Below are 12,803 nucleotides of genomic sequence, written 5' to 3'. Positions count from 1 at the left end.
ATTCAAATGTACGATAGCAGCGTAGTCAAACCACGCGCCATCCGTGCATAGGTCACAGATATTCAGCGGCGACATCGCTAGCAGTTGCACCACAGGGTTGCACCGATGAGGGCGTTCAATACCTCACGGAACAGGCTTTAATTTATGAGCAGGGTTCGAAAAGAGTAAAGAATTCAGATTCAGTACAATTGTGAATACTTTACGGTCACATCTAACGTTCGACTTATGAAGTGATTCATTCCATTTCAAATGTTTGACCAGAGCTATTAAAATGTGAAATCGTGCAAAATGTTGTGCGACACCGAGGTAGGAATTGTGTACTTGATGATATCGAACCGGTATCGTCATCATTTGCAAAATATCTTTTGTATTATATAGGATCCAATTTTAAATTATATACAATTGTTCAATATCGACGAATACGTATTACCAATAATGCCTTACATCGCTTGGTACAAAACAAATGAGTTGCTCTGATAAAATATTTCAGAATAATAATTTCTAACTGCTGATCTTATGTTACGCGTCCAAAGTAAATATTAACATAGACTCTCGCGGGTCTATTATATCACCAAATACACCATGTTATTTATTTATGCAACTTTTAGGAGCTCTTCACACTTGTGATGGTGATATATTGTGTAAATGGACACTGCACGAATCGCTGGATCTACCCCGGATTTACGTTTTCGTAACCAGCATGCGTCCTTCTTTTCAGAACGGCATTGGCAGTGTCTGCTGATTTAGCCTGTGTATGGAAGCAAACTTATGAAAGTTATGAAGACCAAAAAGTAACTTTAGCAACCGCAGGACTTCGTCTGAACTTCAAAGTATATTGGTTGTTTTCGAAATGCTTACTCCACACAGTGTTCATTGAACAGTCTCATTGCTTTCCTATAGTTCGTTTTCCCGGTCATTGTGATGTGGAATATTTGACAATGTCGTGTTTTTTTCAAATAACAAACGCGATATGAATATTAAATGATCCTTTATTTATTATCTTGTTGACTGACTTATGAGAAAAGTTTCATTGCAAGGTTCTCCGAAGGACGCTTACTTATGGAATGTGTGACGTCAGAATGTCTATGCCAAAAGAGTCTGTAATACAAATATATATTAAAGAGGCACTCCCACTTTGTAACATTTTTAAAACACATTTTTTAATGCCAACGGTCGATATTTGACTTGGCGACTGCGCGCAGATCGCGAGATATCGATAAAAACATGTCATTTCCCGAGCGTATTTTTCACATCCCGAAGTTTTACGATCGTTCTAATTTTGACTCGAAATCTCCCGAAGGTTTGCTGTTGTGCTGATTGACGATATTCTAGGGAGTCTACAATAAGTTCGAACGACGCAATTAATTTACTTCCCACTGCAAAGACTTTATATTTATGCCTTTACCTCAGGTAAGTTTTTAAAAACTTCTCGTTAGTTTTATCGTTTTCATTATTCTTAATCGGTTGTATTATATTTTTAACCAATACCACATAAACATCAGTTTTTAAATGTCAAATATTAGCCGCCTCCGATGACTACATTTTGTCGTCTGCCACACAGTACGCCGCGTGCGTGGTATGCGCGCGTGGCATGCGTCTATGCATATCATGAGGCGGCCGCTATGTATCAACCGCACGTAACTATGCTAGTCACCTTTGCCAATTCTGGTGGAATCAGCAAAAATTGTTTTTCGTTTATACGCCAAGTCAGTAAGACTCAGCATTCTCCCACAGGCCATGACCGATCACCGACGCCAGTGGTACTGTGGAGTACAGCAGCGTCAGCGTAGACTCGTACTCCATAGCTTAGTTGACAATGACCCCAGTGCCGAACGTTCGATGTTCGGAAGCTGAATTCAGGTGGGCCACCGGAATTCAAACTTTTACTTTTTTGAAGACATGTTTTTATCGATATCTCGCGATCAGCGCGCAGTCGCCTCGTCAAATATCGACCGTTGGCATTAAAAAATGTGCTTTAAAAATGTTACCAAGTGTGAGTGCCACTTTAACATGTCGACCGTCAACTTATCGTCTACTTCACAATATGTATTATCACGCGTGAATGTGATTATCAATGAATTTTTTAAATTGAACAGAACCTTGATATGTAATTTATTGACTTATACAATGTTGATCTTTAATTTTCGCTCTTGGTGAAGAGCTACTAGTGATATAAACACATTGTCTTTATCTTTTAGAATTGTCAAAGGGCTGAGCGGTTTTTTAAAAATTCACCAAGTCAAGCAGACAAGACATGAAGCTGTCAAGTCAGCTTGCGCGCTTCTGACGCCGTCATGGTAACGACAGGGTACCCAAGCTTGTACGAGAGAGCATTGACACAGATTACGTCGCACTGCGGGTCACTGTTTGGTACCAACAGGTACATGGTTACCAATCCCCAACCGTGCGAGTCTATGAACATTTCTAAAGTCTTACAAACACTCAGTTCATCTAATTTTTATAATAAAATACTATCGTTTCCTTATTAGACAAGCAACTTTTAGTCTATTGAAAGAATATTTTAAGAATATTACATAGCAAAGTGTAGTGATCTATGAAATATAATGTGAAAAGATCTATGAAGTTACATTTTAACATTTAGATACGATATCTATACTGTATCGTTTGTGATATCTTTCAAGCCTTCTTTTTCGTACATAACGTTTTCACGACGATGTACAAGAAAATTGTGAATGTCTATTTATTCGAAATTATTTCAATAAAGTCACGCAGTAAACTATTTTCCTGATTCTCTTTCTTCATGTCAAACCTATTTTAATTTGGTTAACCTCGTGAAACGTGGGGCATATTGACAAGTTTAGATCAGACATTCAGGATGTCTGTATCTATACACAAAACAAACAAATAAACAAACACATACATAGATGCATGCAATAATAAATACATACATACATACATACATACATACATACATACATACATACATACATACACACACACACACACACACACACACACACACACACACACCACACACACACACACACACATACATACATACATACATACATACATACATACATACATACATACATACATACACTTACTTGTAGCAATGAGTCTAGTCTTTGCATCTCTAATCGAAAACAAACTTCTAAAACGATCAACATGCTGTCACGTTTGCCTCTCCCCCGTCTCCATTGAATGGAACCACAAAGGTTTGTCGGTTTATTTACATCAATTTCACGTGTTATCTGGTTTATCTATATTGAAGGAGATGATATGACATTAAATGATGTAATTTACGATCGCCGGGATCAAAATCGTCTGACATGAGGCAGTTCAACTTTTGAATTTATGACTTGGATTGTGCATTCCATTCCATTGAAGAACGCAGTTCCGACCAACCAAAGTTACTGACCAGAAAAGTAGAGTCCCATTCTGCAGCTTGACTGGGTCTGTCGTAGTCTCGGTTTACCCAGACTGCAGTGGGGCTCTACTTCCGCCCGCCCACACAGAGTCTGGGGCAATCCTACGGAGAAATCTTAGAGCCGGAAGATGGCCTATTGAGGCGAGAGCGATGCATCTCGGGAGCAATTTCATCCAAGATGGCGACCCCCTGTAAGCCTCACGCCAGTGGCATCGTCTTGACAGATGCAAGCATTTGTGCAACTTGCCAGTCTGTTTCGCGCGACAGATACCTGCTCATGACCAAGAACGGACTTCGAAAACCACTTCTGCAGGATCTTGAAACAATCTGTTCAATGACGCTTTCACAGAACATAAGGAACTATGACTCATATGTATGCAAAGCATGCAGACGCAAAATTGCCTCTTGGAAATCCCACACGCTTGCAGCCTCAAATATCAAAGAAGACATACTGAGAAGTGCCGCACCTGCTGAAACTGTAGCCCAAGTGAAAAGAGGGAGAAGTTTGGTATGTGATTTTCAAATTGTGTCATTTAATACCATACATACATGTCAATCATGAGTGAATTAACTCTACACCAGCGTAATATCAGCATGCTGCACAATGTCAATTGGCTCTACGGTGAGGCGGTCGGTGATTTTTGGTTTTTGCGACCTCGCTCACTAGTAGAACTACAATGCCGATGACCCTGTAGCGTATACAATAAGCGCGGCATTTTGGTGTGAAATCTTGGTCGTACCGATTTATCACCACTCAAGACTAAACACTATACTATTTTAACCCAAGGTCCCTCCACATTCATGGGGTTTGGGATTTGTTCAAGCACCTCTTCACTTGATCTCTCAGTTTTCAATGATCATAATAAATAGTTTCATTTTACTTTGGTGAGAACCATTTGATTGGGGGGGTTATCAGCCAACCCTGGATAATGAAAAATAAAGATGATTTTGCTGCAAAACCACAAAGTGAAAACTTGTCTTTGGATGTACTTATCAAACATGCAAAAACCTACAGAATGTCTAATGATGACAGTAGCATCTTTGCTCCTTTGGTTTTTAGAAGGATGAATTAACATGTTTCTATAAATAATTACTATTCTGTCTGTATAGGATTGTGATGGTGCGCCCTTGAGGACCCAAACAACACCAAAACAAAAAAGGCATAAGGTCACTACCCCAAAGTCAAAGGTATGTGTACGCCCTACCCTCTCAGCATATTACATATAGTATGTCATAAGGACAATTGAGTTCCCATATTTACACTGTGTATGTGTTGTACATACGGTACATATAATGATTGAAATGATATTGATAGTTTAAGATAGTAAGCTGCATGATTTTGAATGACACATCATTGAAAGATAAGTAGTTTATTACAGTACTAAGCTATCAGAACTTTCATTGATGTAAGAATCACAATGAAACATAAAGGACAATTTCTTTGTTTTTCCACAGCAGTTTCTTGCAGTAATCAGTTCACATGATTGCCATTGTATGACTAATCAATTGTGACTTAAGTTGCTGGAATACAAGTTAGTTAGGGCATTGAACCATCATTTAAAATCTCATCTTCTGTGGTCTTTTTTTATAATTCTAGTAATAATTTCTTTCTTCAGGAAAAGGGGTCAATAGATAGCACACCAAGGAGAAAAATAACCTTCACATCTACGGTAAGAAAATTTTGCTTCTATTGTACTGTAGTCCATAATACAGGCTATCAGACCAATTTAATTTTCACTATCTTTAGAAGTATATTGCCAGCTAGGTGAGAAATAAAACATTACTTGTTGGCTGACAAGCTTTTCAAAATGACAGACTATTAATAGTCAAACAAGTGCAAGTGCATAGCTGAAACAAACTTTTGGATGAATCATAAATTCAACATCATGAAACTTCAAAATGTTGAAAAAAGATGTGTTTTGTAATATAACAGCAGCTAAAATTTAAAGGCTAAAAGGATAAATTTGTGATGTTATACCTCTTTAGAGGTAACATATTGGGTGAGGCATTTGTTGCCTCAATATACATATTGAATTTTCCTTGATTGCTGAATGGTACCCAATAGTGTACTCTTACAAGTAATGTGAAAATAAAAATAGAGTTAACATAAGATTAATTTAATCATCACTCATCTTTTTGTGATGCTTACTTTTAACAAAATCAATAAATCTGCTTATTGTTTAACTTCCCCACTAGACACCTCGCCAGTCACAAAGGAGACAACTTTACACTTCACCAGGATTATCTACAGGGACACCTTCCAAGAACACAAGGAATTCTAAAGATGGCAAATCTACAAGGCTGAGGAAGACCATCAAGTTCCACTCTACATCTATAGCCAACAAAACAAGCAGTATCATATCATCACTTTGCAACGGTTCCATCAGAAAAGCTGTCAGAAAACTGTTATTGACAGAAAGTCTGCAAACACAATCTTCCAAAGGCCTAGCAGATGCAGTGAGAATTGAATCCAGAAAAGTGAGCAAGCTGAAACAGTTAAGATGTAGTGATCTGACTTTCAACATCAAATCTGCTCTGGAAGAAGTAAAGAAATCCTTGCCACTGTTATGGACTACCCTGTCATCTGTATGTAAGAAGAAGACTCCTCTTTCTAAAGTCCTCATGACAGTAGGTATCCTGGTACAAGCCAAAAACAGAACCGTCAATGGCCTTCAGCACTTGATCGGAATGCTGATGTACCAAAGTCAGCTTCAAAAAGAAGGGTACAGCTTCCTGAATCACTTAGGGATTACAGTGTCATATAGGACTGTACTGAACAAGCTGCATGTTATGGCTACTCAAGTTGATGACACCGCAATATCATGGAAACATGGTCTGGAAACAAACAATGCAGTAAGTATACATTGTTTTAGCCTATTGTAATTTCTTAGCTCATATTTGGTATGTATATAAATACCAAAAAGAGCTTATATTCAATGTTTTATTATTTGTACCCACTCAGCTCTAGCTATGAAAGACGGTGCATTTTATTTTTCATAACACATAATAATTATTTTTGAAATTACACTTGTTTTTAAAACATGATGGCTCGTAAAAGATTACATTAAATTGTAATGGTTTATCTTGTTTCCTACCATGATGTAAAACCATGCATAATTGTACTGTATTTTCATAGGTAGACACTCTGCCATATACACAATTTCCAATTTAGGGGTAGAATAAGGTGGCCACTCAGTTTGTATTTGTACATACAAGTGTTAACTTGTTTGCTACACTCACGACTTCATGTTTTTTATGTTAGATGAAGCAAAGCAACTCTGGTAACTTGGACAGTCAAGAACTGGCGCCAACAGCTAATGTGGATCATACATATGCCATATCACCACAGTGTGTTCTTGACGCAGATGAAGAACCAGGTTTTCGGTTTAATATCGATAATCTTGACTATGAAGTAAAGGTTCGAAACATGACTAGTACCCATCAAAACAAATCCAAACACTATGTTCAGGTGAGTGTTTCATACAAAATTGTTTTATTTCTTTGCCAAAAACATGTTCATTGACATCGTCAGTGACCAAATATGAATTTGTCTTGTTGCAAATTTCCTGTGAATCTCCATTGGCAATCGCGAGGGAAGGGGCAAAACATTGTACTAAAATAATCTAGCAGTTTATGCCACACAATCATGTTGTACGCAGTCCTGAATACTTTGGTTATAGTCATTGTTGAAATTTTTTAGTGTTTTCAAATAAGATTTAAGGGTGTCTTTCTTTTCAACAAACATTGTCTGTATGAAAACACTGAATAATAATGATTATTTATAACATTGTACTCAACTGCATTTTTCTGCTGTTTGTATACATTGCCTGTAAGGCTATGGCTGTTAGAGATAGGATAAACTGTGAGGGTTTGCCCAATGACTGCAACATGGGTATATTAATGGATATGGCTGTCAGTGATTTCCTGCCATCACTTGAAGATAATCACAGTTTGAGGAATGATATGATACACGCAACTGCTTTAATTGCTATCGAATACATGCCAGCATTTCAAGTATTTAAAGGTGTTGTCCCTAAGACTTTCTCTCATAGATACAGTGAAGAAATGAAAAGAAAGTCTATAGTGGTGAGAGACCAGCAGGTTCAAAACTGATGTTTACTATGTTCATACGTTCTTAAAGTACAATAATGGAAGTTGACATGCATATCATGTTGACATTAGTGTTAGATTGTTTATTATAATTGCATGTATGTTTTGGTATGTTTCAAAATTACTCATTTATAGTGAGTTTTTGAAATATTGTATTAATTGTTATCAGACAAAGAAAAAAGGTGTGTTTCCAGTAACATGACATCCCTGTCTGAATAAATCATAAATCTTTGGGGTCATAAAATTTTTAAAAATTGAGGGAAAATATAAGCTTATCAAAAATCATGCTTGACTCTGTCAAGTCTTGCAATTTTTTCTGTGATCATGTCTATAAATATTCCATCCACCTACATGTACACTGTATTATAAAAAATTATGTTATAGGAAACACATGTTTTAATACTAGTTTGTTTTTCATGCCTTAGTCGGTGGCTGATGAAGTTTGAAAAGGGCACTTACAGAGTGTGTTCAGTGACTCCATCAGGAACTGCTTTCCAGACTTTTCCCTACAGATTCATACACTGTTGGTCCAAGGACAAAAAGCCATAGCATACATATGCATGTAATATTTGGCAATCTAAGATTGCTGTAAATCATTATCAGTGTTCTCTCCAGGGGTTTTTACCATGGCAGTTACACCCTGCTTTTTTAATATCACCCCACTTTCTCACTTGCCCTACTTTATTTTTATTCTGCCCCCTTTCCTTAAGTTGTTGTCAACAGGTGGTTCTGTGTCCTTTGAACCTGAGGGAACACTGATTATGTATATTTTTGTAATTACACCAGTTTGCATGAAATACTGTTGTTTTAATTACTATTAAAATGAATAATAATAATTATTATTCTTATTACTATCATTATTATTATCACCATGTAATTGTTCATATCACTTCTTTGATGCATGCTAAGAAGCCATTACATGCTTAGTAGGCATAAGTGTTACCAAGCTGTATATTTATTGCAATTTTTCAGCTGCCACTGGGTATCTTTGATAAGAATGAGTGTAAGACAAATGACATTATTGAAATCATGCTCCATCTACAAAAGTATGTGCCTGGAGTGCGAAGCGAAGATGAATTAGAGAGCATGGAAGCAAGGTATGTCTTCCTTGATGCTTTACTGATTTGTGAGCACACCTACACTGAAATGAACTGATTATTCTAATCACAGTCCCTTCACACACCGGTTGGGAAGGGCCTGGGTCCCTATTGTTATAATGCGCCTTATGATTTGATAATATGTCTGGGTTTGTAATTGTAGGGCTTCATTCCGATTTGAATACAATCCACCCCGCATAAAGAGAAGCAATACAGATCCAACTTGCCAATAAATGTGTGATGCTTTGAACTGAAATGTCTTATTCACAGTATCAATGAGAGGTGAAATGTTTGGCACTGTATAAAATTTCCTTATGTACAGATAGTGGACCTAGACAGAGTCTGAGTCACTCTGTTTAGTTTGATACAATTTTCTTTGCCATAACATTACAGGGAAGTCGTGGCATCATCAATGAGAGCAGTGCCACTGGGTGGTGATCAGCTGACATGTGAACGGATACGGGGTGCTCATATGGCCAGACTTGATGGTGATACACCTGAGGAACGCTTGGAGGGAACATTTTCAATGATTGAAGATTTTCATGAAAAAATGAATTTCTTACAGGTTTGTGGTTAATATATTATTTCTTCTCTTTATGTATATCAACCTGTTTCAAACCAACATGCAATCTTGTCATATTCTAATATTTGTCCTGAATTTTTTTAGTCCTCATTGTATTTTCACATTTGATGTGATTGACAACAACACTTCATCTACTTAAGATAACATTATTTCCAGGATACATTTTTGACACAGTTTTAGAGAATTCACTGTACACTGAGTTGTTAAAAGTAACTTTTCCAGTTTTATCAAGTATAAAAGAGACATGTATGACTGGCTTTACATGAGATATATTAACCATTAATTTATTTAATTTTTATGTTTCCTCATCTGCTAGGCTATCATGGACAAAATGTACACTATGAGCAGTGCTAGAGAAGGGGGAACCTTAAGCCAGTTGAGAAACCTGATCAACAGGAGAAATGTGGTTGCTGATGTAAGAAAGGATTACCATGCTGTGGCTGATTTCTTTGACCTTGCTACAGATGTCCATGTTCTTGTGGCTATCGCTGAACATCTTGGCATGGACAGTCTGGACGCAAAGGTGAAATTTCCAAAACGAATGCACCTTAAACAAGAAGAGGAAAAATATGTCTACCTCAAGCATGTGATTGGCCAGATAGTTGACAGATTTGTGTACAACAGAATGAGCCAAAGTCTGCAATCCATTGAGAATGATGAAGCCAACAGAAATGATACAGAACAAGACTATGTATATAATTATGCCACTGGATTGATGAAATATGGACTGCTCAGACGAGTTGCCACCATGACCACAGCTGCCGGTGATGGCGAAAGGTGTATGCGAAATTGGCGTTACTCTATGTTGGTGTTTCATACCACTCACAAGACAAAATACAGACTGGAAAGCTTCCTACTACAAGCTGCCACAAAATCTCTTCTTTCTCCAAGGCTTAGTAAGCAGGTCATATGGAACAGATTTATCAATCTGTCTGGAGGTGAGGGAAATAACCTGGATGGTGATTACGTAATGGAACTCTTGAATAGACTTGCCAAAAAACGTATCAAGACACTTGGACCAAATCACACAGCACAGGCTGTAATGATGATAGGGAAAACTTTAATGTGTACGAATGATATTGAGAAGCACATGCTTCGAGAAATGAACTTGGCGCCTGAATCCCGTGCTCATACTAAACAGAGTGTGTCTACTGATCTTGGAAAAATGTTTGATGAATTAAAGAATAGGTCAAAGGTACTTAACTTCATTCCAGGTCGAAGCCATGGACACTTTGATAACTTCAGTAATGATATATTTTCTGACATAGATGCTCACCTACTTCATAAATGGATTAATGGCAAGAAAATTGAATATTCAGGTGGAAAATGGGCTTTTTAAAGGGACGCTGTCTGGAGTTACAATTATGTAAATTGTTCAATAACACAAAATTCAAATTTGTATTTCAAGTTGATTTCAAAAATCGACACCAATCAGCACGTTCACTTTGTGATATTATTAGTGGAAGTAATAAAGCTTTAACAGTAATTTTTTTATATATATGTGGAAGCTTTGGTGATGTTTTGGGGATTTTCTCCCATGTTTCATAACATTATGAATAAATAAATAAGCGAGGTAAGATGCAGTTTGTGTGTTTGTTTCAGTGACTATGTTGCTAGATAAAATGCACTGTAAGCAGTCAGTATACCAGTGCCATAATTACATACCTGTGCACTGGAAACCCACTTTAAAGTATCAATGGGCATGGTCATTGGAACTGCGTCTGTGTGAATAACTTGTTTACAAATAATATATTTTGTTCACAATATTTCAGTTTGTTGATTGAAAATTGAAAAATTGATAAAAAGTGTAAACTTTAAAGCGCAGTGGTCGTCGCGCTGCGCATCCTCCTGAGGGGGTCCCCCTCTGTTGTAAACAAATCCAAGAACGCTGCACATGTTACGGGTTGATTGTAATGTTTGCGATATTGCCGCTTGTTAAAATGGCGGCTGATCTGTCACAAGTATACCAACTAACCAAATGTAACACGCGATAAAAGGTCAATTAATCTAAGTTAAATATCTGCTGAATATTGAACAATAATTGTACGCTGGATTGAGATCACATTTATTGCACGCTGGATTGAGATCACATTTGCTCATGATTTTCTTGAATCAGTTGAATGGGGCTCGGCTACTGTTATCGCTCGAGCCATAGAGCTAGACGTACGCATGTACGCATGCATACGCCAACAGACTATCAACGACCGGGGTCTAGTTTTCGACATCGCTAGCAAGGACGAGAGCTTTCATTTCAAGAGGCCCGACAGGAGTACAAAGACAAAAACCCAAACTACAGAAATCTACAGCTCGCAGAGCAATGCCCGCTGCAGCAAGAAGCATCTCTGCATTTGTTCCGTTCCGTGGTCTGTATGAACGTCCGTGTCAAACCGGGTATATGGCGCGCTTCACTCGGCTGTGGAGAATCCAACTCAACTACAAAGTTTACCCCGTTGGGGTGCAAACGACAATTCCGAGTACAGGTATCAAGTCAAGCGAAGAACCTTTCATAGGTCTTCTTGTTATGTGGGGGTTATCTCACTTGAAAGAGGATTCAGACCTACCCGGCAATCAGAAGGTACAACAACGACGTTTGCCCATCACCGGTATATACGCGGTATAGGCCTACACCAGCTAGAGGTTGGATCACTGCCATGACCGTACACAGGACCGGGGCACAGGATCTCTCGATACGTCTATGCACGGTGTAGCCGTGCAATTTTCCTGCCAAATGCCGCGAAAACCCGCTCGTTTTGTTTATTGTTTCCTGTCATTTTACTATTTCTTACCACGTAATACTAGGAGAAGTAAGACATGGTGATCAACAGTTGGTTGTGGGCCAAGTCGTCGCGGGCCGGTACGTTGTACGTCAACGCGGTGACAGTCTCCTGCTCTGGCTTGCCGATCATGGTCTTGAGTGTAATTTTTGTGTTAGGCATTGTGCTTGTTGCTGGTCTACATATATAGGCAACGTTGATCATTTTAGTTATGTATTTTCACTGTACTGTACATAGCATTGTGTACAACCAACGTGATCGCGCGCGATCAAACCTTTTTGTTCACTGTGTCTGCGTGCAGTAAACTCAGCGACATAATGTGCTGAGTGTAGTGTAGTGTCCCGATGTTCGTAGCTCTACACGAGTTTATAGATAGAAATACACCACTGAAGTTCGTTTCCGATCTATTGCATGATGTTGAGTCTTACAAAGGCCTTAACAGAGTGGGGGACTGCTCCCATCTCACTCCTATTGAAGTTGAGAAGACTTATGTTTACAAAAATTTATGTTTATCAACAAAAAAATCACGCACGCGCAGCGCGACGACCACTGCGCTTTAAAATATAAAATACACTGATGCAAACTTGTAACATTCATCAATCTCATGTGCCCTGGATACAGTTTCTACTTAGGGTGTATCGGTCCCATACAACCTTAGAACACAGTTTCAATAACTCTACCCTTACAACAACACAAACATACACAGCTCTTTCAACATGGCACACCATACAGCTTACTTTGGCACTAATCAACGTTTTCAGACTAAAGTAATTATATTTTCTTTTGCTTTACATGGGCAATAAATATATTTGCTTGTCCATACAGCATGTGCTGTTGTACAAGACGTA

The 12,803-nt window shown here is 38.1% G+C and overlaps 1 protein-coding gene across 1 annotated transcript; it reads left to right on the top strand.

Moving 5' to 3' along the window:
* Positions 1-3,428: 3,428 nt before the first annotated feature.
* Positions 3,429-10,764, top strand: LOC139129627 (uncharacterized). Its single transcript, XM_070695289.1, has 8 exons — positions 3,429-3,899; positions 4,502-4,579; positions 5,008-5,061; positions 5,588-6,244; positions 6,654-6,860; positions 8,474-8,598; positions 8,992-9,163; positions 9,498-10,764. Exons 1-8 carry the CDS (start codon positions 3,570-3,572, stop codon positions 10,518-10,520), a joined length of 2,646 nt encoding a protein of 881 aa, XP_070551390.1. The 5' UTR covers positions 3,429-3,569; the 3' UTR covers positions 10,521-10,764.
* Positions 10,765-12,803: the final 2,039 nt, after the last annotated feature.

The sequence above is a fragment of the Ptychodera flava genome, chromosome 3 (genome assembly GCF_041260155.1).
Source record: "Ptychodera flava strain L36383 chromosome 3, AS_Pfla_20210202, whole genome shotgun sequence".
Taxonomy (NCBI): domain Eukaryota; kingdom Metazoa; phylum Hemichordata; class Enteropneusta; family Ptychoderidae; genus Ptychodera; species Ptychodera flava.
This window is presented reverse-complemented; position numbering and strand designations above follow the sequence as displayed.

Excerpts from the sequence above, each read along its gene's own strand:
- LOC139129627 (XM_070695289.1), top strand. The coding sequence starts at position 3,570 with ATGGCGACCCCCTGTAAGCCTCACGCCAGTGGCATCGTCTTGACAGAT. Across the intron at positions 3,900-4,501 it reads TGAAAAGAGGGAGAAGTTTG|GATTGTGATGGTGCGCCCTT; the intron begins GTATGTGATTTT and ends CTGTCTGTATAG. Across the intron at positions 9,164-9,497 it reads AAAAAATGAATTTCTTACAG|GCTATCATGGACAAAATGTA; the intron begins GTTTGTGGTTAA and ends CTCATCTGCTAG.